At 45.2% G+C, this 27,679-nt stretch overlaps 2 protein-coding genes across 2 annotated transcripts in view; both read left to right on the forward strand.

Moving 5' to 3' along the window:
• FLVCR1 (FLVCR choline and heme transporter 1) overlaps positions 1 to 27,679 on the forward strand; it is a 45,762-nt gene that overhangs the window by 13,187 nt on the left and 4,896 nt on the right. Inside the window, exons 9-10 of the mRNA XM_063303334.1 lie at positions 4 to 71; positions 2,622 to 2,801. Of these exons, the coding sequence (XP_063159404.1) occupies positions 4 to 71; positions 2,622 to 2,696 (143 nt within the window). The 3' untranslated portion in view covers positions 2,697 to 2,801. The remainder of the gene's footprint in view (positions 1 to 3; positions 72 to 2,621; positions 2,802 to 27,679) is intronic.
• Positions 26,951 to 27,679, forward strand: part of VASH2 (vasohibin 2) — a 34,130-nt gene continuing 33,401 nt past the window's right edge. The window contains exon 1 of the mRNA XM_063303347.1: positions 26,951 to 27,318. The gene's annotated coding sequence lies outside the window, so the exon portion shown is untranslated. The remainder of the gene's footprint in view (positions 27,319 to 27,679) is intronic.

Below are 27,679 nucleotides of genomic sequence, written 5' to 3' on the forward strand. Positions count from 1 at the left end.
TAGCTTTAATTAAATCTGATTTGCGAAGGCACATTGTAAATTCAGGGATTGTAACTGTGGACATTAAATCTGTAAGTAATTTTAATCTTTAAATTTACTGTTGTGATTATAAGATCATTGAACTCAGTACCATTATGATGTCAGTTCTTTTGAATAAATTTGAGTAAATATTTTTCGTGAAGTTTGCATCTTTTGCACATTTTTTGTTAGAAGTCTCAGAACCCAATGTGTTATTTGCTGTCTCTGAAGAATCTTCCAGTTTATCCAAGTTTTGTCCTGCAGCATGTGAGGAAAGAGGTACCACTGAGAGATTAAAAGAGTGCAAGATAATAGATCTCTATAAAAAGCACTCATGTCATGAGTAAGGATGGCGAGCAGGGGGCTCCCATCCAGGCTGTAAAGTGCATGCGTAGTACTGAGGAATTAAGCAACCATTCAAAGAGACACAGATCAGGCCCGCCTTAGCCTTTGGGGTTTATATGTCTGGGTTTTTCCCACGCTTATTCAGTTTGTTAGGATTCTGTTTATGTAGCAGTAATAAACATTAGAGAACTACTCCTCATCTCAGCGTGTGTCTCACTGTTAGGACAACTCTCTTCCATCTGAGTTGGAACCTAACAAGCATACCATTCCTTCCTGCAGATTCAGTAGATGTCATGTTGCACATTTTAAAATGACATCAGCAGCATTGTAATATTTCATGACGCTATTATCTGTTCTTCATTGTCTATGTATACATTTAACCTGCAATTATGTGTGTAATTATTGGTGAATTATGTCTCATAAACAAGATCCCCCATCTCTATAATTATTTATAGTGGGATACATAGTGATCCCAAAAGCTAACAATTATCAGGCTGTTTAGTCTAATACATGCATTACCCTATTTATAGAAATGACATAATAGCAAACTAAGACATTTTTTTCTCATTTTATTACACATACTCTTAGGCCATAATGTTCATATTGTTTTGATACACAAACGAACATTTACCTTCCATAAAGGTATCTTATTGAATTTGTAACAATACTACTTGCAACTGTTTTGTGTGTAGTATGTGTAATAAAATGAGTAAAAAAGGTGTCTTAGTTTGCTATTATGTCATTTCTATAAATAGGGACTCCAACTGAACAGGTGCGCACATATAAGTACCTTGGAGTGCAGTTTCATGCTTCCTTATCCTGGAACACTCATTTTCTGTACCGGGCAAGTGTTGCACAGCGTACCACATCAGCTATTATAAAATTCTACCATTCCAAAAGAGCCCATTATATTCCTGCAGCTTGCAAGGTCTTTCAAGCTAAGGTAGTCCCTCAGCTTCTCTATGGCTCTCAAATCTGCTCCCTTGCTAAGCTCAATTCTACTGAAACCATCCAGAATAAGTTAATTAGAGCCATATTGATGGTACCAAAAAGTATCAAAAATGCTATCCTACAGGTAGAAATAGGTATAGTTTCATTGGATGCCAGAGCATGGTTCCTTCTTCTTACCTTCTGGCTAAAGTTAATTTTGTTGCCTATAGGTTTAGCCCCGTTAATATTTAGAGATCATTTTAAGTCATCTTGGCCAAAAAAAGCCTTAGGCAAAATTAAATTGTTGGGCTTCACTATGGAAAGTCTGTGCTTATTAGGATTTGATAATGCAAGAACCGCCCTGAAACAACGAATCTGGTATCTAGATCTCCAAACAAATTTAAGTGAGGTGCTGCACCTCAATATCTGTCAGTTTCTTCTGGAAGGGCTTGTTCCAGCTTATCTACCATCTATCACAATTTTGAAATTTCATAAAGCTTTCACTTTAGCCAGGCTGGACGCACTGCTCTCAGCAGTCCTCTTTGGACGTTTTAAGGGTACTCCTGTGTACTTTTGACTATGTCCATGTGGTGACGGCTCAATAGAAATCCTAAGCCATATGTTGTTATACTGTATTGTTCCCTGTATAAGGACTCTAGACAGATCCTTATATATACTTTATTGAAGAAATTTCCAGGCAGGGAGAGTGACTTCTATCTAATGTTACTTCTTTCAGACAAGGACCCAAAAATATCCTCCCAGGTTGCCAGTTTTGTGCTACCATCTGCACAAGATGCTGCACCATCACTTAGATTTTGAATTTCTTAACATAGTATTTTATTTTATTTTAGTATTTTCATTCTTAATTAATTTTGGATTGTAGTATATTAATTGCTTTTGTTTTTATATATATATGTATTAATGTAAGATTGTTGCTATTGTATAGTTTTACTGTGTCTGGCCTTAGGGCTGTAATAAACGTGATGGTGATGATGATAATGATGATATCCTAATATTTAAATGAACTGTAAGAGATGAATTAGAGAATTCTCAATATACATGAAAATATGACACATTCATGTTTAACACGTATTCCCCCTACAGTAGTTGAACTTTTTATGAGCATTAATGCTGGTTCACCTTGTTTTGGGAATGGATTTGGACAAGACATAGAGTATATATTTCCATTCTTCTGAATGTTTCATTGGAATTCAGGGAAACACCTCCCTTTTTTTGCCCTGATTTTATTCCAAGCTAGCTTCTCACTAGATCTGTTTTCTAAAATTGCTTGTGGGATGTTCTGAATTGCCTTTTATTTCCCTTAACAGATACCTATTAACAGTCCTATTGAAGATGAACAAAATAAAGCCACATCAAAAAGCCAATCAGAATCAGAAATTTAAAATGGAAAAACACAAGACTCACGATTGGCAGCTTTGTCAAATAGAAGCAACCTAATGGAGAATCACAAGACCTGTAAGCCTAAGAATTGTGCTGTGTGGTTAGCAGTGGTAATTTTCAACATTTAAGTTTCAGTGATAAGATTCCCAGGAATCTTCCATTTCACATTTGGAAGCTGTGCACTTTCATAAAATATACTCTGCTGTAAGTGATAAATTAGAACCTGTTTTATCAAAACCTGTCAAAATCAGTGCTACTAGCTAATCCATTCTTGGAATCCTCATATGGAATTACATTAATGCTGGTTCACCTCATTTTGGGAATGGATTTGGACATGACAGAGTTTGAACAGTTTGATGTAAATTAAATGTGTTTTAACTTGTATTTTTATTGTAAATATATTTGAAATGTTCAAAGCTGCCCTTCCTATAGGAGGGCCTTGTCTTTAGCACAATAGTATAAGAAATTCATTTTTTGAATGTGTTATACTGTAAATCCTATTTGCCCCCCCCCTTTTTTTTTTTTGCTTTGGAAGAATTGTGGCTTATGAAATCTCTTCACATTAAAACACAAATGAAAGAGTGGTATAACCCCCTGGTTTCCAAGAAGTACTTTATGTTCTAAGCTATAGAAGGGTTTTGAATTTTGGGTTGCTAAATTAGATATTCATGGATCCTGATTTTTTTTTGTTACATTCTGAAAGTAAACATACATCTTTTTATATTATGTGAATCATAAGAAAGCACTGCCAAATCATACAAAGGCACATGCATGCCTTCGTATTCCTTGCATCAGTTTGTGTATTTGTGAAAAGTAAATGTAGAAAAGGATTTCTGGCAAATAAAGTAAGGCAGATCTCATGGTGGACTCTTTGCTGTTTCATTAATCTGGAATGTGTGTAGGTTTAAAATAAACGTACCGTTTCTTAAGAAATTACATAACAAAAACTGGATTTAGTCCAAATCTTTACACGTGTCCTTTTCTGATGTTAATGGAAATTGCCAATGCTAATTTTCAGCCTGTTAATTTGGCGGAAGTATGTCAATTCTTATGTATATATTTAAGAAATATTACCATATGTTTGTTAAATGTTCTCTTATCATGTCTTTTGGCTTACCCAGAAGTAAAACAAAATAAGCTTAGATCTTTCTCACCTTTAAAAGAAGGATGAAAGTGAATGGCTTGCTGCTTTTGCTGAGCCCACTGGTCCTGCTGCTCTTGTTTTAGAAATGGGTAAGCATGGCACTAGTAACAGTCTTCATTTTTACGTGAGGAATAAATGCTGCTTGAAGGCTCACATTATAGTATTGTATGTCTACATCTGGCCTAGTAATTTATAAGAGAAAACCATCATCAAATCACACTCCTATAGGCTCCCAGATGTCATAGAAAAAAAGTCTATCCTTTTCTTCTTTCTTTGAAATCTGTAGGATATAAGAGTACTTAATTTTGGCTAGATCACTCCAACATTTGCAATAATCAATATTTCTCAAAATGACCAACATGTGGGGGAATTAGAACTATTTACTGTAAAATAATGCCATGTTCTTTTCTGCATTATTCTTCTCTTCTTTTATATTTGTAGACCATCTAAATTGACGTAAGACACCAGGTGGTGAACAAAAAAGCATGACTAAAACAAAATAGTATACAAAAATGAATAATTTTATATGTGTACCCAAGATAAGCCACCCACAATCAGGACAGCTTTAATTTCCTTGTAGAATGTGACCTCTTAAGTTCTTAATCTAGGGGAAGATTGAAAGACCATACATATCATCTAAGACATATATTGGTTATTGTCATGACCTCGTTGCAAGGCACAAAGAGCCTCACAACGTGGATCATGATCATTAAGAAATAGAGGAAGGAGATAATCAAACTAGGGATTAACACAAGCACCCAAAAGCACCCACACCCATGGACCCATAGGCAGCTGAAAAGAAGGATGTCAGAGGAACGAAGATAAACCGCACCTGGTGCCCCGGAGGACACAACCGTCGCTGGGAGACAAAAGAAGACACCGGGAAAACGCCCAGGCAGCCATCAAGGGTCCCATCACGAGGGATCGGGACAAAGCAGGGTGGGGAAGCCCGGGGCAATACAAGAGGGTATAAAAAGGGCACCTCCACAACACCTACCCCGTTCCCGTTTTTCGTTCTGTCAGCTATCATTCCAATAAACCAGAAATCCTTAATACCCATTAAGCGAGTCTGTGTCTTATTGTGAAGCGAGGCTGACCCTGACATAAAAACGGGAACCGAAAAATTTTTTCACCTAGCACCCATCCAACAAGCTTGTGAGGGACCCAGCTAGGTATGGAAATCCAGGAACCGAGGCGGCGCAACCCTTCGGCACCCGGCGATGAAGCCCCGCTCCCGCAGGGCGGGATGCAGCTGAGGTCCTGGCGATGTAACGCCCCGGTAAGTATGGGACCCAGTTGGGGGGAAGCGGTGGGGGAGGGACCCACCCCGGCGCCCCGGAGCCCGCGGGGCACCGGGGCAAGATGAGGTGACCCTCTCCAGGCTCGCAGGCAACCCCGGAGGAAGCGCAAGACAAACTGCCACCCTGGGCGCACGGAGGTGAGAGCGCGCCTGGCACTGCGGAGGGACCAAGGGAAGATCCGTCCTCCACAACGGCCAACGGCGAGGGCGAGCGGAGTGGCGAGCACCCCGGTGGGAAGCCGTGGACGGCGGCGAGGCTCGACGCGCTGGAGGAAGGGATGCAGGCGATGCGGCTGATGCTGCAACAGCTGACGGCGGCGCAGGCACCCCGCAGCGGAGGCAGCGCAGAGGCACCCCCGGACGAGCGGCGGCGGGGCGAGCGGGGCGGCGGCGACGGCAGGACCCGGCCCAAGGAGCCCACCTGATGATCGGAGGCGCACCGGGACGAAAGACGGGGCGGATACCCAGCGGACGGCGGCGACCACGGCGGAACCTGACCCCAGGAGCCCACCCACCGATCGGAGGCGTGCCCGGACGTGAGACGGCGGGACAACCTCGGCGGCGGCAGTGCTCGGTCCCAGGAACCCACCCCACGATGGGAGACGCACCAGGATGAGAGGCGGAGGGACGACCCGGTGTGCGGCGGCGGCGACGGCGGAGCCTGGATCCAGGAGCCCGACCGAGGGAGAACGCCCCACCCTCCCCCCCGAGCGACGGGACGACGACCTTGCGAGGAGACCCAGAGAGAGGCACTAATACCGCAAGAAAACTGGAGACAACCCGACTCGCAGCAGCTCCCGCAGAGCCCGAGGCATGACACAGAGGGCGTCAGGAGCCAGACCAGGACAGCTGCCAAGGACTTTGGCATAAAGTTTGACGGGGACCCCTCTAAACTCTCCTTTTTCCTGACTAACGCGAGGTACTACCTCGAAGAATGGGGTCCCTGCTTCAGAACTGAAAGGGGCAAAGTCAATGCCCTGGCCATAAAACTTAAAGGGCGGGCCGCCGATTGGTACGTCCAATTGTGCCAATCAGGTGCCCGGGTGCTGCAGGACAGCACAGAATTCCTGCAGGTGCTGGAGCGGCACTTCAGGGACCCCCTGGAGCAAGAAAAGGCGAAAAGGGCGCTAGAGAAACTCAGACAAAGCCCGCGCTCCGTGGCAGAGTATGCCATGGAGTTCCAAGCCCTAGCCAGAAAAGTGGACACTTGGTCTCAATCGACACTGATTGAGAAGTTCAAACACGGACTCAACTTAAATGTCCTCCGGTGGGCACTCGGCCGCGACAACCCCAGCTCCCTGACGGGTTGGATCCGGCTGGCAGCGGAAGCGGAGAACGCTCACAACACGTTCCTCCACGCAAGGAGGGAAACGCAGCAGATGGAGGCAGCGAGACCCCCACGCACCAGCGCAAGGCAGGCGAGGGTGAGACCCCAACCCTGGAAGGAGGAACAGGACAGACGCTTCGCTAAAGGGCAATGCTTCACGTGCGGCAGGGAAGATCACAAAGCAGCCGCATGCCCCAAAACGACACCCAGAGAGAGCCCGAGGAGGGCACAAACCGCACCAACCCCAGCACCAAGAAAGCGACCAGTGGCGAAGGGGGAGTACCGACGCAGACACGTCCCCTACAGTTCAGAGGAGGAGGGAAGCAACCCCGACGAGCCGACGGGAAACGACAACCACCTGGCCTAAGGGGCGCCGAAGGACAGGTGGAGGACAGTGACAGGCGCTACGACAAAGGGGTGAGTGAGGAATGCCCCATCCTCTACGTCCGTGTTACCCTCACCCATTGAAATAAAACTGAAAAGGTCTGGGCACTCATTGATTCGGGTTGCTCCAAAAGCCTAATGCACCCTGACCTGGCAGCCGCACTCAACCTCCGCTGCTATCCACTTCAGCACCAACTGGTGTTCTCGCAGCTCGATGGATCTGCAGCGGGAGGGGGCCCGGTCACCCAATACACTGAAGAAACCGCGCTAAGGCTCGGCAGCCACGAGGAAAAATTGGCTTTCATCGTGGCACCGGTGGGGCAACCCCGACTCATACTGGGGATCCCATGGCTCGTGCAGCAAAACCCAGTCATCAACTGGAGAACCAGAGAGATTAAGTTTGCTGACGGGCGTTACCAAGCACCTTCAGGGAACAGGGTTCCCCGAGCAGCCATGGGGGGGGCGACGACGACTGCGGAACACAGAGAGACGGCACTGCCAGAGGGACTGCCAACCAAATACGGGGATTTCGCCGACGTTTTCGGCGAGAAAGAGGCGGACAAACTCCCCCCCCCACAGAAAGACGGACTGCACCATTGAACTGGTCCCGGGGGTACCCCTACCCAAACCAAAAATATATGCTATGACCCAGCAAGAGCTGGCAGCATTAAGGGACTTCGTAGACAAAAACTTGGCGAGAGGTTTTATCGAGCCAGCAAGCTCTCCAGTGGGAGCGCCAGTCCTCTTTCGCGAGAAAAAGGACGGGTCACTGCGGCTCTGTACAGATTACCGCGGATTAAACGCAGCAAGCATTTCAAATAAATACCCCTTACCCTTAATAAAGGACATCTTGTCCCACCTGGTAAAGGGTAAGGTATTCTCCAAACTGGACATAAGGGAAGCCTATTACCGCATACGGATATGGGAGGGGGATGAGTGGAAGACTGCTTTCAACTGCCCATTGGGGGCGTTTCAATATAAGGTGCTCCCATTCGGACTGGCAGGAGCACCGGGGGTATTTATGCAGTTAATTAATGAGGTCCTGCGTGACCACCTTTTTAAGGGGGTTTTGGTTTACCTCGATGATGTATTGATCTACACAGAAACAGAACATGAGCACGAACGCTTGGTAAAAGAAGTGCTCAAGAAACTTCGCAAGGCAGAGCTGTTCGTTAAGCTCTCCAAGTGCGAGTTTCATAAAAAACAAATTGACTACCTAGGGTATAGGATTTCAGCTAAAGGGATAGAAATGGACCCCAGCAAGGTCCAAGCCATCCTGGCGTGGGAGCGCCCACGCATGAGGAGACAACTGCAAAGCCTCCTTGGATTCACTAATTTCTACAGGGGGTTCACGCCCAGGCTGGCAGAAACTATTTTGCCCCTAACTAACCTGCTAAAGACTAAGGGCTTGGGGGACACGCGCAAATCGAGAAACCCGGAGGCGCTACTAAACTGGACAGCTGACTGTCAAACGGCATTCGAGAGACTAAAAAACCTCTTCACAGCTGAGCCAGTGCTACAACACCCCGACCCCACCAAGCCTTTTGTGGTGCAGGCAGATGCCTCCGACTTTTCCATTGGAGCCATCCTGCTTCAAAAGGACTCCGACAACCACCTAAAACCCTGCGCCTACCTTTCCCGCAAATTCTCCGAAACAGAGCGGAGATGGCACGTATGGGAAAAGGAGGCGTTTGCAGTAAAGACAGCTCTGGAAACATGGAGGCACCTGCTGGAAGGGGCCACCTGCCCCTTCGAGGTCTGGACAGACCACAAGAACCTGGAGGCATTCAGCACGCCAAAACGGCTCAGCCTGAAGCAGGTGCGATGGGCTCAGTTCTTCAGCCGGTTCAATTTCATGCTGAAATTCATACCAGGCAAGAAGAACTTCTTGGCAGACGCCCTTTCCCGACGGCCACAGGACGACACGCAAGCCTCCGACATCGTGGGGACAGTATGGACTGAGAAACAGCTCGGCTGCCCAGCTGTCACGCGCAGCCAGACAAGGAATCAGCGCACGCCAGCACGAACGACAGGGAGCGATCAGAGCCGGCGTTCAATTTCACCGAACTGGCAACAAAGACTCACACAAGCACTACAGCAAGATACATGGTTGCAAAACAACCGACAACATGTATCTTTTAAAGACAGCATCGCCTGGAAAGGGAAAGCCTTGTATGTGCCCGAATCACTGCTGGGGGAGATCTTACATAGATCGCACGATGACAAATCTGCAGGGCATTTTGAGTTTGTAAAAACCCTTCACCTAACGAGGAGGCAATTTTGGTGGCCAAACCTCAGAAAAGACGTAAAAGACTACGTGGCCAACTGCCCCATATGTGTCACCACCAAACGGAAAGGAGGGAAACCCCAAGGGCTGCTGCAACCAGTAGCCAGCCCCTCCCGCCCATGGGAAGAAATTTCCATGGATTTCATTGTGGACCTCCCACCCAGCCAAAGAAAAACAGTGATATGTTTCTCGAAACAGGCACACTTCATCCCGTGCGCAACTATCCCCTCCGCACAACAACTGGCACGTTTGTTCCTAACACATATATACAGGATCCACGGTGCCCCCTACAGGTTGGTGACCGACAGAGGCACACAGTTCACGTCAAAGTTTTGGCGGGAATTTTTAAAACTAATCGGAACCAAGCAAGCACTGTCCATTGCGTGGCATCCACACACGGACGGATCTACAGAGATCCTAAACTCAACACTTGAACAGTTCCTGAGGGCATTCATAAATTACCAACAGGACAACTGGGTAGACCTACTACCTTTTGCAGAGGTGGCCTATAATAACGTGGTACAAAAGAGCACTGGCCACACCCCATTTAAAGTGGTCTACGGAAGGGACTTTGTACCGATACCAGAATTGCCGCAACCTGAAACCCTGCCCTGCTCACCAGACGACTGGGCGGCACAGCTGGCAACAACCTGGCCAATCATCCAAACGGCCCTAGCAGACGCACAAACCACGTACAAAAAATATGCGGACAACCACAGGGCGGAGGCACCGAACTACAAAGTGGGAGATAGGATCTACCTCTCCACTAAGTTCATAAAGACCTCACAACCCTCGAAGAAATTGGCACCGAAATTCATTGGACCTTTTAAAATCATACAGGTAATCAACCCAGTTACCTTCAAACTGGAACTGCCTTACAACTTGAGACGGGTCCACCCAGTGTTTCACTGTGCACTACTGAAGCCAACAAGCACATCCAAATGGCATACGGAAGAACCTCCGCCCCCACCCATAATGATAGACAACCAACATTTTGAAGTAAAAGAAATACTGGACTCAAGAAAGCAAAGAGGAACGCTACAATACCTCGTGAAATGGAAACATTTCTCACACCCAGAGTGGGTCCAGGCACGACACGTCATGGCAAGACAACTAGCAAGACAGTTCCACGAGGCATACCCAGAGAAACCAGCACCATAAGGACATCTCTGGGGGGGCAGCATGTCATGACCTCGTTGCAAGGCACAAAGAGCCTCACAACGTGGATCATGATCATTAAGAAATAGAGGAAGGAGATAATCAAACTAGGGATTAACAAGCACCCAAAAGCACCCACACCCATGGACCCATAGGCAGCTGAAAAGAAGGACGTCAGAGGAACGAAGATAAGCCGCACCTGGTGCCCCGGAGGACACAACCGTCGCTGGGAGACAAAAGAAGACACCGGGAAAACGCCCAGGCAGCCATCAAGGGTCCCATCATGAGGGATTGGGACAAAGCAGGGTGGGGAAGCCCGGGGCAATACAAGAGGGTATAAAAAGGGCACCTCCACAACACCTACCCCGTTCCCGTTTTTCGTTCTGTCAGCTATCATTCCAATAAACCAGAAATCCTTAATACCCATTAAGCGAGTCTGTGTCTTATTGTGAAGCGAGGCTGACCCTGACAGTTATCAATTTAAACTGAGTAATTTTCATGGATACACAAGTGATATTCCTACCCTCTTCATGCCTTCCAGTGTTGCATCTAGGTCATGCTCCATAAAGTGGGTGGGCCAGGACAAAGACATAGGTAAGGTCAGACCAAGAATTCAATTTGATTTTAATTCAAATTAAAATTATTACAAGTAATGCAATTATTCTCTGCCTTTTAAAACATCTTATGTCTCATTAAAAAAAATTACATTTTTTTTTATCACAAGGTAATTGCTTAACTTTTGGAAAAGGCTTTTGGAAATCAGACTTTTGGACGCTAGAGGTTATGTGCTCATGCTTTCCATCTATTAAAGGCTGCAATAAAATCACACAAGGCTTTGCAAAGTAGACTTACATGCTTCATTAATAACTGAGTTGAAGTTTAATCAGTATTTACAAAGTACTTTGGGATCCTTGAACAAAAGTTGCTAATAATGATCCTTGCTGTCATTTTGACATTTTCAGTTTCTCGGTAAACTTTTATATGAAGGAGAAGTTGGTGGAGAAGAATGTTAATGAGAAAGGGTCTGTCTATCTACAAATGTCTACACTACCACTAAAAAGGATAAATAGTGATATACTGTGAAGGAACCCCCCCCCCCAAATGTAGTGATTAAAATAAACTGGATGTAACAAATAAAAACTAATAAACAGAAAAAGATCAATATAATAAATACAAATTGTTGTTGTTTATTCGTTTAGTCGCTTCCGACTCTTCGTGACTTCATGGACCAGCCCACGCCAGAGCTTCCTGTCGGTCGTCAACACCCCCAGCTCCCCCAGGGACGAGTCCGTCACCTCTAGAATATCATCCATCCATCTTGCCCTTGGTCGGCCCCTCTTCCTTTTGCCTTCCACATCAGCATCTTCTCCAGGGTGTCCTGTCTTCTCATGATGTGGCCAAAGTATTTCAGTTTTGCCTTTAATATCATTCCCTCAAGTGAGCAGTCTGGCTTGATTTCCTGGAGGATGGACTGGTTGGATCTTCTTGCAGTCCAAGGCACTCTCAGAATTTTCCTCCAACACCACAGTTCAAAAGCATCGATCTTCCTTCGCTCAGCCTTCCTTATGGTCCAGCTCTCACAGCCATATGTTACTACAGGGAACACCATTGCTTTAACTATGCGGGCCTTTGTTGTCAGTGTGATGTCTCTGCTCTTAACTATTGTATCGAGATTGGTCATTGCTCTTCTTCCAAGGATTAAGCGTCTTCTGATTTCCTGACTGCAGTCAGCATCTGCAGTAATCTTTGCACCTAGGAATACAAAGTCTTTCACTGCTTCTACATTTTCTCCCTCTATTTGCCAGTTATCAATCAAACTGGTTGCCATAATCTTGGTTTTTTTGAGGTTTAGCTGCAAGCCAGCTTTTGCACTTTCTTCTTTCACCTTCATCATAAGGCTCCTCAGTTCCTCTTCACTTTCAGCCATCAAAGTGGTATCATCTGCATATCTGAGATTGTTAATGTTTCTTCCAGAGATTTTAACTCCAGCCTTGGATTCCTCAAGGCCAGCTTGTTGCATGATGTGTTCTGCATACAAGTTGAATAGGTAGGGTGAGAGTATACAGCCCTGCCGTACTCCTTTCCCAATCTTAAACCAGTCTGTTGTTCCGTGGTCTGTTCTTACTGTTGTTACTTGGTCGTTATACAGATTCTTCAGGAGGCATACAAGATGACTTGGTATCCCCATACCACTAAGAACTTGCCACAATTTGTTATGGTCCACACAGTCAAAGGCTTTAGAATAGTCAATAAAACAGAAATAGATGTTTTTCTGAAACTCCCTCGCTTTTTCCATTATCCAGCGGATATTGGCAATTTGGTCTCTAGTTCCTCTGCCTTTTCTAAACCCAGCTTGTACATCTGGCAATTCTCGCTCCATGAACTGCTGAAGTCTACCTTGCAGGATCTTGAGCATTACCTTACTGGCATGTGAAATGAGTGCCACTGTTCGATAGTTTGAACATTCTTTCGTGTTTCCCTTTTTTGGTATGGGGATATATGTTGATTTTTTCCAGTCTGATGGCCATTCTTGTGTTTTCCAAATTTGCTGGCATATAGCATGCATTACCTTGACAGCATCATCTTGCAAGATTTTGAACAGTTCAGCTGGGATGCCATCGTCTCCTGTTGCCTTGTTATTAGCAATGCTTCTTAAGGCCCACTCAACCTCACTCTTCAGGATGTCTGGCTCTAGCTCACCGACCACACTGTCAAAGCTATCCCCGATATTGTTATCCTTCCTATACAGGTTTTCTGTATATTCTTGCCACCTTTTCTTGATCTCTTCTTCTTCTGTTAGGTTCTTGCCATCTTTGTTTTTGATCATACCCATTTTTGCCTGGAATTTACCTCCAATGTTTCTAATTTTCTGGAAGAGGTCTCTTGTCCTTCCTATTCTATTGTCTTCTTCCACTTCCGCGCATTGCTTGTTTAAAAATAATTCCTTATCTCTTCTGGCTAACCTCTGGAATTTTGCATTTAATTTGGCATATCTCCCCCTATCACTGTTGCCTTTTGCTTTCCTTCTTTCTTGGGCTACTTCTAGTGTCTCAGCAGACAGCCATTTTGCCTTCTTGGTTTTCTCTTTCTTTGGGATGTATTTTGTTGCCGCCTCCTGAACAATGCTGCCAACTTCTGTCCATAGTTCTTCCGGGACCCTATCTACTAAGTCCAGTCCCTTAAATCGATTCTTCACCTCCACTGCATATTCCTTAGGAATATTAGTGAGCTCATATCTAGCTGATCTGTGGGTCTTCCCTAATCTCTTTAGTCTGATCCTAAATTGTGCAAGAAGAAGTTCGTGATCTGAACTACAGTCAGCTCCAGGCCTTGTTTTTACCGACTGTACAGATGTCCGCCACCTTTGGCTGCAAAGGATGTAATCAATCTGATTTCGGTGTTGTCCATCTGGTGAAGTCCATGTATAAAGCCGTCTCTTAGGTTGTTGGAAGAGAGTGTTTGTTATGCAGAGTGAATTGTCTTGGCAAAATTCTATCAGCCTGTGTCCTGCTTCGTTTTGTTCTCCCAGGCCATACTTACCTGTAATTCGAGGTGTCATTTGACTGCCCACCTTAGCATTCCAGTCTCCTGTGATGAAAATAACATCTCTTTTAGGCGTGTTGTCCAGTAGGTGCTGCAGATCCTCATAGAACTGCTCTACTTCAGCTTCTTCAGCATTTGTGGTTGGGGCGTATATTTGGATCACTGTGATGTTAGATGGCTTGCCCTGAATTCGAATTGAGATCATTCTGTCGTTTTTTGGGTTGTATCCAAGCACTGCTTTAGCCACTTTACTATTAATTATGAAGGCTACTCCATTTCTTCTGTGGTCCTCTTGTCCGCAGTAGTAGATCTGGTGGTCATTTGATGTGAAGTGGCCCATTCCAGTCCATTTCAGTTCACTGACGCCCAGAATGTCTATCTTTAATCTTGACATCTCACCAATAACCACATCCAATTTGCCCTGGCTCATAGATCTTACATTCCAGGTTCCGATGGTGTGTTGATCCTTAGAACATCGGATTCGCCGTTCACCACCAGCACCGTCGGCCGCTAGCCGTCCTTTCGGCTTTGAGCTAGCTGCGTCATCACGTCTGGGGCTAGTTGAGCTCATCCTCTGTTCCTCCCCAGTAGCATTTTGACCATCTTCCGACCTGGGGGTCTCATCTTCCGATGGTATACCGACATATCTCTGGTTGTACTGATCCATTTAGTTTTCACGGCAAGAATACTGAGGTGGGTTGCCATTACCTTCCCCAGGGATCGCATTTAGTCTGACCTCTCTGTCATGACCTTCCCGTCTTGGGTGGCCCTTCACGGTTTAGCTCATGGCATCATTGAGGTGCTCAAGCTCCAGCACCACGACAAGGTAACGATCCTTTGCTGAAGATAAATACAAATAACTATATAAAAATAATTCAAAGCGAATATTTGTAGCTCAGGGTTGAACTGTGGAGTTCTTGGTGCTCTCTGAGTCTTGTTGTTTTCTTGCAGACGTTTCATTGCCAGACTAGGCAACATGTCTAGTCTGTGCCCGGTTGGGTTTTGGGTGTGGCATCAGCCGAGATGCCGGGGCAGGGGAGGAGGGGTGGCAGTTGTCATCAGAGAGTGTCTAGTGGCCTTCAGGGGCGCTGCTTCACAAGTAGCTGGTTGTGAGACCCTGTTTTTCAAGTTGGGTGCCCAAGAGCAGTTGGGAGTGTTGCTGCTGTACCAGGCTCCCTGCTGCATAGCAACCTCTGTCTGAGCTGCTGGAGGCGGTCTCAGGGTTGGTGGTGGAGTTCCCCAGGCTTATGGTTCTGGGGGACTTCAACCTGCCATCCCTGGGGCAGGGCTCGGAGGCAGCTCAGGAGTTCATGGCCACCATGGCAGCCATGGGCCTGACTCAGATTATTCAGGACCCAACTCAAGACAGCAGCCTCACACCAGACGGTTTTCTTGTCAGAGCAGTGGCAATGTGATCTGAGGGGAGAGTTACATCTTTCCCCGTTGTCATAGTCAGATCACACCCTGGTGTCCTTGGGGTTCTCCCCCTCCACAAGGAGGCAGGACCTATTCGATTGGTCCGCCCCCGGTGACTGATGGACCCAATGTGGTTTCAGAGGGAGCTGGGGGTTATACCAGAGGATCTGCTGCATGGTCCAGCGGAGGCCCTGGCTGCTGCCTGGAACAGGGAGATGGCTGAGGCCTTGGATAGGATCGTGCCTGTGTGGCCTCTCTTATCCTATCGAACCTGACACTCCTCGTGGTTCACGGAGGAGCTGAGGGATCTGAAGATGATTAAGGGACGCCTAGAGCATTGCTGGAGAAAGACAAAGACCGAACATGACCAGACACAAGCTAAAGCCGTGATTTAGGCCTACCTTGTGGTGGTAAGAGCAGCGAAACGTCACTATTTTTCTGCTCTTATTGCATCCACAGAATGCCGCCCAGCGGCCCTGTTTAGGATCACCCGATTCCTGTTGGGGAAAGGGGACCCGGAAAATCATCTACAGGGCCATGCTGAGGAATTTTTGGGGCATCTGCGGATAAAATCGTTTGAATTCGCTCTAAGTTGGACTCCAAGCATGGGACGGAGTCTGGGGAGAAGCCTGGGGAGTGTACTTACCCAGTTATCTGGGAACAGTTTGATCCTGTTGGACCTGAGGAAGTGGACATGATCCTCTGGACTGTAAATGCCACCACCTGTCAATTAGACCCATGTCCCTCCTGGCTGGTGAAGGCAACTCGGGAGGTGATGTGTGGTTGGGCCCAGTTGATGGTAGATACATCCTTGCAGGAGGGGGTGTTTCCGGCGGCCTTTAAGGAGGTGTTGGTATGCCCCCTCCTCAAGAAACCATCGCTGGACCCTACCGTGCTGGATAATTTTCATCCAGTCTCCCACCTCCCCTTTATGGGGAAGGTGGTTGAGAAGGTGGTGGCACTGCAGCTCCAGAGGATCCTGGAGAAGCGGATTATCTAGACCCCTTTCAGTCAGGTTTCAGGCCCGGATATGGGACAGAAACTGCATTGGTTGCACTTATGGGTGATCTCTGGCGGGAGCAGGATGGAGGCAGTGCATCCATCCTTGCTCTCCTTGACCTCTCAGCGGCTTTCAATACCATCGACCGTGGTATCCTTTTGGGTTGGCTCGGAGCTGGGGGTGGGTGGCGTAGTCTTATGCTGGTTCACCTCCTTCCTCCAGGGCCAGTCCCAGTTGGTGTTAATAGGGGAGGAGAGATTGGGCTCACGGCCCCTCCTTTGTGAGGTGCCGCAGGGGTTGGTTCTCTCTCCTCTCCTTTTTAACATCTACATGAAACCGCTGGGTGAGGTCATCCGTCTCCACGGGATGAAGTATCATCAATATGCTGATGATACTCAGTTATACATCTCCATCCTGGTGGAAGGAAGTGATGCTATGACTGCCCTCTCCAGGTGCCTGGGGACTGTAGGCTTCAGCTGAACCCTGGTAAGGCAGAGTGGCTGTGGGTTAACGGCCCCTCCAAGGAATTTGCCATCTTTAGTCTTGGATGGGGTTGCACTGCCCCAGAGCCGGTGCATAACTTGGGGGTCCTCTTGGACTCACGACTCCTGCTCAAAGAGCAGGTGGCAGTCGTGGCCAGAAGGGCCTTTGCCCAACTTCATGTTGTATGCCAGTTACGCCCCCTCCTGGAGTGAGAAGCCCTTTGAACGGTCACTCATGCCCTGGTCATCTCCCATATAGACTACTGTAATGCGCTCTACATGGGGCTACCCTTGAAGAGTACCTGGAAGCTACAGCTGGTCCAAAATGCAGCTGCATGGGCGATTTTGGGTGCTTCAAGATCAACACATATTACCCCGTTGCTGTGTGAGCTGCACTGGGTGCCAGTTTGCTTCCGGGTCCAATTCAAGGTGTTGGTTATCACCTTTAAAGCCCTACATGGCATGGGTCCAGGTTACCTGAGGGACTGTCTCATCCCCATTACATCAACCCGTCTCATCTGCTCATGCAGAGAGGGCATGCTGCAGACCTCATCTGCACGAGAACTCCATCTGGCGAGGTCCAGGAGGCGGGCCTTCTCTGCAGCAGCTCCCACCCTTTGGAACACCCTTCCCCTGGAAGTGAGGCTAGCCTCCTCTCCTTTGGACTTCAGGAAATGATTGAAGACCTGGCTTTGTCACCATGCCTGGAGTGGGGAGAGGAAGAGCCACTCTTGGGGTTGATTGGCTCCCTAGTCCTGCCGAGGCCAATCTTGTTCCCCTTTGGATCCATTACTTGGATCCCATTACATTTTATATTTATTTATTGATATTGATATTTATAGATTAATATTTATGATTTTATCAAATTTTAAACTGTTTTATTGTGAACCGCCCAGAGTCCCCCGTATGAGGGAGATGGGTGGTGATAAAAATATGATAAATAAATAAATAAACATTTTCAGTGCGAAGAGGGAGTGGGCCTTGCTCTCAGCCACAGTATATAAACTGAGAGCAAGGCCCACTCCCTCTTTGCACTGTAGATGTTGGCTAGTCTGGCAATGAAACATCTGCAAGAAAACAAGGCTCAGCACCAAGGACTCCAAAATTAATTCAATCATTAAGCTTATCATTAAATCTAGAGCATGTAGCATCATGCTGTATCATCTTCTGATTTTTAGAACAGAGACAGAAAACAAATTCATATCCTGGATCCATTCCTTAAAATCAGGAAAGTAACTTTCTTTCCAATAACGTAAAATTTTCCTCTTGGCCATACCCCAGGCTTCATAAAGCCAAACTTGTCATGGGATGGCAAATTCTATTTTTTAGGAATACTATCCAACATTGCATGAGATCCTTAACTATAATATTCATTCCCCAAAGTAATATTAATAAATACAGTGATTTGAAACCAAAACAAAGCAAAGGACACAACAGAACCAAATGATACCAGTTTAAAAAGTCTTTAAACTTTTGTACACCTCTTTTTCAACATTCTTTCAGGGGTCCAATAAATATGAAATATTTTCTGATGAATTATTTTCCTTTTTAAATCATAGGAAGTATTTTTCACATTTTCTAATACCTGGATCCATTGATTCTCCAAAACTGGATATTCCAATTCTTCAGTCCACTGTTCTAATACAGTTCTAAAACTGACTTTCATTTCACATTTTAACACCTTATAAAATTGAATTCTAACTTCCATTCAAGTGTATCTCTTAAAAGAGCTAAAATTGCAGCTATCTTGGAGGTCGCTAAAGCATCCAGGCCACATTGTTTAGTTATTATATGTTTCAGTTGCACATATTGCCCCACCTATGTTAGGGATAAATCAAACTCAAAACACAATCTCTCAAAATCTTTAAAATAACCCTTAGAAATCAGCTGATTTAAAGTAATAATCCTTTGTTTAAACAAAACATTCAAACAGCATCTTTTCTTTGATTTTCAAATTTGAGTAATATCCTAGCATCAATTTGTGATTTAGGATCAAAATATAATTGCTTCTCTATTAATAACAAAATACACCTTTCAAAACAGTAAGCAAAGAGCCCAATTTAATATATCTGGACTCTAAACCTGCCAAGATTTCCAAAGTGTTACACATTTGTTTTCCAAAGAGGAGCAGAGAGTAATTGTTATCTTTCATTCCCCTCTCCCTCCATATAGATGTTAAAATAAAAGAATAGTGATGTATTTGAAAATCTAGTAGGTTAGAGTTGCCATCATCATAAGGTAGCCTCAATTTAGGAGGTTAGAGTTGCCATCATCATAGTAAAAGGTAAAGGTTTCCCTTGACATTAAGTCCAGTCGTGTCCGACTCTAGGGGGCGGTGCTCATCTCCGTTTCAAAGCCGAAGAGCTGGTGTTTGTCCATAGACACTTCCGTGGTCATGTGGTCATGACTAAACGGAACGCCGTTACCTGGCCGCCGAAGTGGTACCTATTAATCTACTCACATTTGCATGTTTTCGAACTGCTAGGTTGGCAGGAGGCCATTATCATAAGGTAGCCTCAATTTAGCCAAATATATTCTACAGGCTTTAGCCTGCCGTAAAATTTTTCTCAATAACTTATCTATGTATAGTATCTATTTGAAATCAATGTTAGGATCCGTCTTAAGATATACATCAATCTTAATGCAATATTCATTTTGAGAGACCCATTTGGTGTAGTGGTTAAGGCACCAGGCTAGAAACCGGGAGACCGTGAGTTCTACTCCCACCTTAGGCACAAAGCTAGCTGGGGTTGCCTTGGGCCAGTCATTCTCTCTCAGCCCTAGCAAGCAGGCAACAGCAAACCACTTCTGAAAAATTTGCCAAAAAAACAAGTCCCTGCAGTTGCCAGGAGTCAATACTGACTTGAAGGCACCAAATCATTTTAGCAATATTAATCTTACCCCAAAGACTAAATGGCCCCTTTAACCACCAACTTGTATCAACTGGTGTTGTATCTATATATTTGGATATATTTAATTCAAGATATTGATACATTTTGAGAAACATTTAAATCCAGGTATTTTAGAATTTTATGTGGCTTTTATATGTACTGTAGTTTTTAAAGTCTTGTGTAGCAAATTTTTACGTGTAGTTTTAAAATGGCTTTATCTGTAATTAAAAGGCATATATATGTTTTCAATTTTTTTTGGGGGGTGATCCAAGGTCCTGTTTTGGTACGCAGCTTTGTGAGACCTTCTGCTGTAATTTTTTTAACAAGGGGCCTTCAAGGTTTATATAACATAGGACCTCATCATGTCTAAATCTGGCACTGGTGTCCCCACTAGGGCCCTAGCCCCCAACACTTATATACCAAGCTGGACCAGTGGGACTGCTGTCTTGACTACTCACCACAACAGCCCTAGCTAGTAGCCAGGTCAACTCATCAGACCTCGTGACAACACAGCTACCCTTCAAGGTCAAAAGTTAGTTGCTTTTCCCTTTTTCTCACTCTATATACTGGCTCACGCCAGCAGAACAGCAGCCATGCCAGGCCACAAAAACTGATATGCCACATGTATTCAGTACTTTTCTGTTTGAAATTAATTCATGAGGCATCCTACTACAGGGAGAATCTGATTTTATTTGAAATCCCATCACTGAATTTGAGTATTCGGGGAAAATTGTAGGAATTTCACCTTCCTAACTTGACATTTTTGCAGTATGTTGAATCACAACTTTCAGTTCCCCCTCCCAACTATGACCTATAGCTCTGCTAGTCAGAGATGTTCGGAGTTGCTACTCAACATACCTAGAGGGTGCCAGGTTGGTAAGTGCTATTCTAGGTAGAAGTTTTTCCTGCCTCTTGCTATCAACTCAAGAGCCAACAAGATGTTTATCATATTCAACAGGAACATGTTCTCTTGTTTCTCACTGGCAAAGATCACCCACCTGAACTATGAAGGCAGTGCCAATCCTTAACACGATTGAAATGGATCAAGATAATCAGCTTCTACACTGCACCATTTCCACTCTCCAATCCCTTACAGAGCAGACTGGATTCAACCTCTAATTGTATTTACTTCTGCTGACTGCAAAATGCAGACAACACCATGAGCCAATCAGTGCTCTTCCAGTTGACCAATAGAGGGTAGTGAAAACATATTCATTCATGCCCTACTCTAAGTCAATACTGATCCAGAGTAACAAAAATTCCTTCACTACTTCACTACATTCATAAGTGAAATAAAAGAGTTGATAGTGCTCTTCTCCACGTCCTGGTCTTTGGTATACCATTCTTTTAGTCTACCCTAGCATCTGGTTGTATTTCTGAGACTTGTGTATTCAGATGGACCGTATGTATTTAGATTGAATGTTCATCATAGAGTTGATTAAGCTCAATGTCCATCATGATCACTAGCAAAGGTTATTTGCTGGGCATGCCTTTTAAGGAGTTACATTCTTTATTTCTTTGGTTCAGCTAGTCCTTGGTTTCTCTATGTCCCAAACACGTTCCAGCACTGCCCTGAATAGGAGTCACTTATCAGAAGTTTTTTCAGGTTAGAGAACAAGGATGCTAAGAGACAGCACTGGGGAAATTCAGTCACAAAATATCTGTGTTTCATTTGTTGACGGTATATACTAGAACTAAGAGTTAATAAGTCTGAAAAATCCTTACCATGCAGCAGATTCACAGCAAAAAGGCATTTTTGTTAGTAGCTCCCTTCATCAATGCCTCTTTCTGTTAGAAACAAACGTGGCAGAGGCATTGCAAGTTAACAGAGCTGGTGGAACTGACTGCCTCCAATAAGATTTGTCATGGTCTTCCTGGCACTTATGCCAATGACTCAGTTCAGCAACTCAGTTCAAGAGGAATTGTAGCAAAGATGTCTGTTGATGAGAAATTGGGTGGCCAGCAGTTCGCATTGGGGAGTGTTCATTGCTAAAGATTGACATGAACATAATTTGACTGTGTTATTGACTAAGGATCTACAAAGCATAATTGTCTTAAATAAAATAACGCCAGGACTAACCTCAGTCAGTGGATTCATTGATTATGTGCCATCAAGTTGTTTTCGACTCTTAGTGACCACATAGTTTTTCTCCATGATGTTCTATCCCTAACCTGGTCTTTCAGGTCTTCCAACATTGCACCCATTGTCACTGTAACTGAGTCCATCCACCTTGCTGCTGGTCATCCTCTTTTTCTTTTTCCTTCCACCTTTCCCAGCGTTAAAGCCTTTTCCAGAGAGCTATTTCTTCATATAATACTGTATGTCAGAAGTTGGATAATTTGAGCCTGGTCTTTTGTGCCTCGTCTGAGAACCCTGGGTTGATTTGTTTGATAATCCATTGGTTTGGGGTTTTTTGGTGGTCCATGGTATTCTCAGCAGTCTTCTCCAACACCAGAGTTCAAAAGCATCAATACTCTTCCTATCTTGCTTCTTCAAAGTCCATCTCTTGCTTCCATAGAGTGTCACAGGGAATACCATGGTTTGCACAATTCTGATGTTTGTAGGTATAGAGACATAATTGGCATTTGAATATCTTTTCCAAGGCATTGATGGCTGCTCTACGAAGTGCTAGTCTGCAGCATATTTCCTGACTGCTTGTTCCTTTGCTGTTGATGGTTGATCTATCCACTATCCACCACTTTGATATCTTCATCGCCAATTCTAAGGCTGGTTGTTCTACATGTTTTCATTAGTTTGGTCTTGTCCCATTAGTCCCATTTTTTCACTTTGTAAGTATACACCCCCCCTTAAAAATGCTCCTCTACACTTACTGCAAGAACATGGCATCAGATAATGCTGTCCTGAAATCTTGTAATTTCTCAAAAGTTTTCTTCCCCTAAAGAAGAGAGTCTCTTGTTAAATATGTCTCAGAGTGCAAGTTCTAGCTGAATAGTAGGAACAGTTAAACTTCCTATGGTGAGAACAGTTCAACTTACCAATTTTGTTTTACAAAAATGCTGCAAATAAATAATTCCCAATGGGAAAGGAAATTGGATAGCAGTTCAGAATGTTGCCAGTTACTCCATGGGTTGCTTGGCTCTGGACTAAAGGCAGGCTTCATTTTTTAATGGCTGACTTTTTCTGTTCGTTCTGTAATAATCTGAATTCCATGTTCATTTACATCTAGCAATATCTTCCCCCTTCTCCCAGTGTGAAGCCTCCAGTACAGAGCACATTTGTGCATAGAGACTAGGGTGAACTACAACCATGTAAATAGTTGAATGTCCGATTCATTCCTGCAAACAAGTTGGTGTAGATACAGCTGTATGTAAATCATACTATGGCAAATTTAAGTTTAATAGGAAGCTTGACTCAGCTTCCAGATCTTAAGAGACTGGGCTACATACTTGCTATTAATCAATTTTATCTTCATACATAGACTTCTTCCCTTTGTTAGAGCTGAACATATTCTGAGGCTGAGATAGAACACTGAAAAGTTTTTTCTGAAAATGAATACCAGTGAGGTCTGGCTCAAATTATGCTTGGTATGTTAGGGCTTCTCTGAGATACAGGTGAAAAGCATTAGTGCACTTACATTACCATAAATATGCCTAATAAAAAGTATATTTCACTGAACACAACAGGATTTATTCTCAGGGCGCTTTAAAAAGAACAAGTTCTAATGCTCTGCTCCCTACCCTCAGAAAAAAAGGCTATACCGTCTTTCCTTCTTAACAGGTTTAACGTGGCTAGAAAACAGAAGAAAGAAGTCGAAGATGCTGTATAACTTTTGGCATGATTCAAAGTGATAAGTGATTGCACACTTTGTTAGGAAGACCCCAGACCTTAAAGGGCAATCCTGTTGTGGTTTATTCATTTAGTCACTTCCGACTCTTCGTGACTTCATGGACCAGCCCACGCCAGAGCTTCCTGTCGGTTGTCAACACCCCCAGCTCCCACAGGGACAAGTCCGTCACCTCTAGAATATCACCCATCCACCTTGCCCTTGGTCGGCCCCTCTTCCTTTTGCCTTCCACTCTCCCTAGCATCAGCACCTTCTGCAGGGTGTCCTGTCTTCTCATTATGTGGCCAAAGTATTTCAGTTTTGCCTTTAATATCGTTCCCTCAAGTGAGCAGTCTGGCTTTATTTCCTGGAGTATGGACTGGTTTGATCTTCTTGCAGTCCAAGGCACTCTCAGAATTTTCCTCCAACACCACAGTTCAAAAGCATCGATCTTCCTTCTCTCAGCCTTCCTTATGGTCCAGCTCTCGCAGCCATATGTTACTACGGGGAACACCATTGCTTTAACTATGCGGACCTTTGTTGTCAGTGTGATGTCTCTGCTCTTAACTATTTTATCGAGATTGGTCATTGCTGTTCTCCCAAGAATTAAGCGTCTTCTGATTTCCTGACTGCAGTCAGCATCTGCAGTAATCTTCACACCTAGGAATACAAAGTCTTTCACTGCTTCTACATTTTCTCCCTCTATTTGCAGTTATCAATCAAGCTGGTTGCCATAATCTTGGTTTTTTTGAGGTTTAGCTGCAAGCCAGCTTTTGCACTTTCTTCTTTCACCTTCATCATAAGGCTCCTCAGTTCCTCTTTGCTTTCAGCCATCAAAGTGGTATCATCTGCATATCTGAGATTGATAATGTTTCTTCCAGCGATTTTAACTCCAGCCTTGGATTCCTCAAGCCCAGCATGTTGCATGATGTGTTCTGCATACAAGTTGAATAGGTAGGGTGAAAGTATACAGCCCTGCCGTACTCCTTTCCCAATCTGAAACCAGTCCGTTGTTTCATGGTCTGTTCTTACTGTTGCTACTTGGTCGTTAGACAGATTCTTCAGGAGGCAGACAAGATGACTTGGTATCCCCATACCGCTAAGAACTTGCCACAATTTGTTATGGTCCACACAGTCAAAGGCTTTAGAATAGTCAATAAAACAGAAATAGATGTTTTTCTGAAACTCCCTGTCCTTTTCCATTATCTATCGGATATTGGCAATTTGGTCCCTAGTTCCTCTGCCTTTTCTAAACCCAGCTTGTACATCTGGCAATTCTCGCTCCATGAATTGCTGAAGTCTACCTTGCAGGATCTTGAGCATTATCTTACTGGCATGTGAAATGAGTGCCACTGTTTGATAGTTTGAACATTCTTTAGTGTTTCCCTTTTTTGGTATGGGGATATAAGTTGATTTTTTCCAGTCTGATGGCCATTCTTGTGTTTTCCAAATTTGCTGGCATATAGCATGCATTAACTTGACGGCATCATCTCACAAGATTTTGAACAGTTCAGCTGGTATGCCGTCATCTCCTGCTGCCTTGTTATTAGCAATGCTTCTTAAGGCCCATTCGACCTCACTCTTCAGGATGTCTGGCTCTAGCTCACTGACCACACCGTCAAAGCTATCTCCCAATATTGTTATCCTTCCTATACAGGTCTTCTGTATATTCTTGCCACCTTTTCTTGATCTCTTCTTCTTCTGTTAGGTCCTTGCCATCTTTGTTTTTGATCATACCCATTTTTGCCTGGAATTTACCTCCGATGGTTCTAATTTTCTGGAAGAGGTCTCTTGTCCTTCCTATTCTATTGTCTTCTTCCACTTCCGCGCATTGCTTGTTTAAAAATAATTCCTTAGCTCTTCTGGCTAACCTCTGGAATTTTGCATTTAATTGGGCATATCTCCCCCTATCGTTGTTGCCTTTTGCTTTCCTTCTTTCTTGGGCTACTTCTAGTGTCTCAGCAGACAGCCATTTTGCCTTCTTCGTTTTCTCTTTCTTTGGGATGTATTTTGTTGCCGCCTCCTGAACAATGTTGCGAACTTCTGTCCATAGTTCTTCCGGGACCCTATCTACTAAGTCCAGTCCCTTAAATCTATTCTTCACCTCCACTGCATATTCCTTAGGAATATTAGTGAGCTCATATCTAGCTGATCTGTGGGTCTTCCCTAAGCTCTTTAGTCTGATCCTAAATTGTGCAAGAAGAAGTTCGTGATCGGAACTACAGTCAGCTCCAGGTCTTGTTTTTACCGACTGTATAGATGTCTGCCACCTTTGGCTGCAAAGGATGTAGTCAATCTGATTTCGGTGTTGTCCATCTGGTGAAGTCCATGTATAAAGCCGTCTCTTAGGTTGTTGGAAGAGAGTGTTCGTTATGCAGAGTGAGTTGTCTTGGCAAAATTCTATCAGCCTATGTCCTGCTTTGTTTTGTTCTCCCAGGCCATGCTTACCTGTAATTCCAGGTGCCATTTGACTGCCCACCTTAGCATTCCAGTCTCCCGTGATGAAAATAACGTCTCTCTTAGGCTTGTTGTCCAGTAGTTGCTGCAGATCCTCATAGAACTGCTCTACCTCAGCTTCTTCAGCATCTGTGGTTGGGGAGTATATTTGGATCACTGTGATGTTAGATGGCTTGCCCTGAATTTGAATTGAGATCATTCTATCGTTTTTTGGATTGTATCCAAGCACTGCTTTAGCCACTTTACTATTAATTATGAAGGCTACTCCATTTCTTCTGTGGTCCTCTTGTCCACAGGAGTAGATCTGGTGGTCATTTGATGTGAAGTGGCCCATTCCAGTCCATTTCAGTTCACTGACGCCCAGAATGTCTATCTTTAATCTTGACATCTCACCAATAACCACATCCAATTTGCCCTGGCTCATAGATCTTACATTCCAGGTTCCAGTGGTGTGTTGATCCTTAGAACATCAGATTCGCCATTCACCACCAGCACCGTCGGCTGCTAGCCGTCCTTTCGGCTTTGAGCTAGCTGTGTCATCACGTCTGGGGCTAGTTGAAGTCATCCTCTGTTCCTCCCCAGTAGCATTTTGACCATCTTCCGACCTGGGGGTCTCATCTTCCGATGGTATACCGACATATCTCTGGTTGTACTGATCCATTGAGTTTTCACGGCAAGAATACTGGGGTGGGTTGCCATTACCTTCCCCAGGGATCGCATGTAGTCTGACCTCTCTGTCATGACCTTCCCGTCTTGGGTGGCCCTTCACGGTTTAGCTCATGGCATCATTGAGGTGCTCAAGCTCCAGCACCACGACAAGGTAACGATCCTTTGCTGAAGAAAGGGCAATCCTAAGCATGTTTATTTGGAAGCGACTGTTTGCAAAGCCCCACACATTATCCAAACACATTTTAGCCCAGCAGGTTGTGAAAACCTAGACAACCATGGGTAATGGCCTGTAAGTCCTACTGTAGCCAAGTCGCCTTAATCACTATAAGAAAACGTACCTGGAGGATTCAGATCATTCACTTAACTATTGATGTACAGCGCATCGACGTACCTCGTGGCGTGCAGTATCATCAGGAAATTCTTACCTTTTGAGGAGAGCCCGCTGCCCAAGCTCCAACTGTAATGACAGGCGCTTCAGACGCCAAACGATCAGATTTCCCGGGCTGGCCTTGCTGGCCTGTTGAGACCCCAGCCAATCAGAAGTCCGCAACGCCTCTCTGAGCTGCTTCCCGGCTCCCATAAGACCGCCCCTCTTTGTTGCGGCGCCCAATGGGGACGCTCCGAATGTCGGCGGCTGCCGGGTAACATGGTTACATGTCAGGGAGTAACACTTGATCATGGAACATGGACTAAGGCGAAGGCGACCGAGTCAGCTGCAGGAGCAGCATCAGCCGCAGCCGCCTGGAGAGGCTCCGGTGCAATGAATCCCCCCCGCGACCAGGTAAGGCTAACGGCCGCGCAGCGGGAGCGGGCGAATGGGTGGGGTCCTCGTGGCCGAGAGAGCGGTGGGGGGGGGGGGGAACCATCTCCAGGAGAAAAAGAAAAGGCTTGAGGTAGCGGGGACACCCTTTGGCGCCGTTTCACACGCACGTATTCTAGAGCCCAAGTCGTCCCGCACGGGGGTTGCCAAAGCGCTGTGGAAGCGTGCGTGCTTCTTCCTTGCAACAGTCCGAGACTGGTGGCCGCATGCCGTTGAGCTTTCCAGCCTCTGAACAATGAAGAGCAGGGTGGTGAACGTGGGAATGCGCGCACAGAGCTGCTGGGCTCTTCGCTCAGGACTGTGTGTGTGTGTTTTCTTTAAT

Source organism: Candoia aspera, chromosome 1, assembly GCF_035149785.1.
Source record: "Candoia aspera isolate rCanAsp1 chromosome 1, rCanAsp1.hap2, whole genome shotgun sequence".
Classification (NCBI taxonomy): Eukaryota; Metazoa; Chordata; class Lepidosauria; order Squamata; family Boidae; genus Candoia; species Candoia aspera.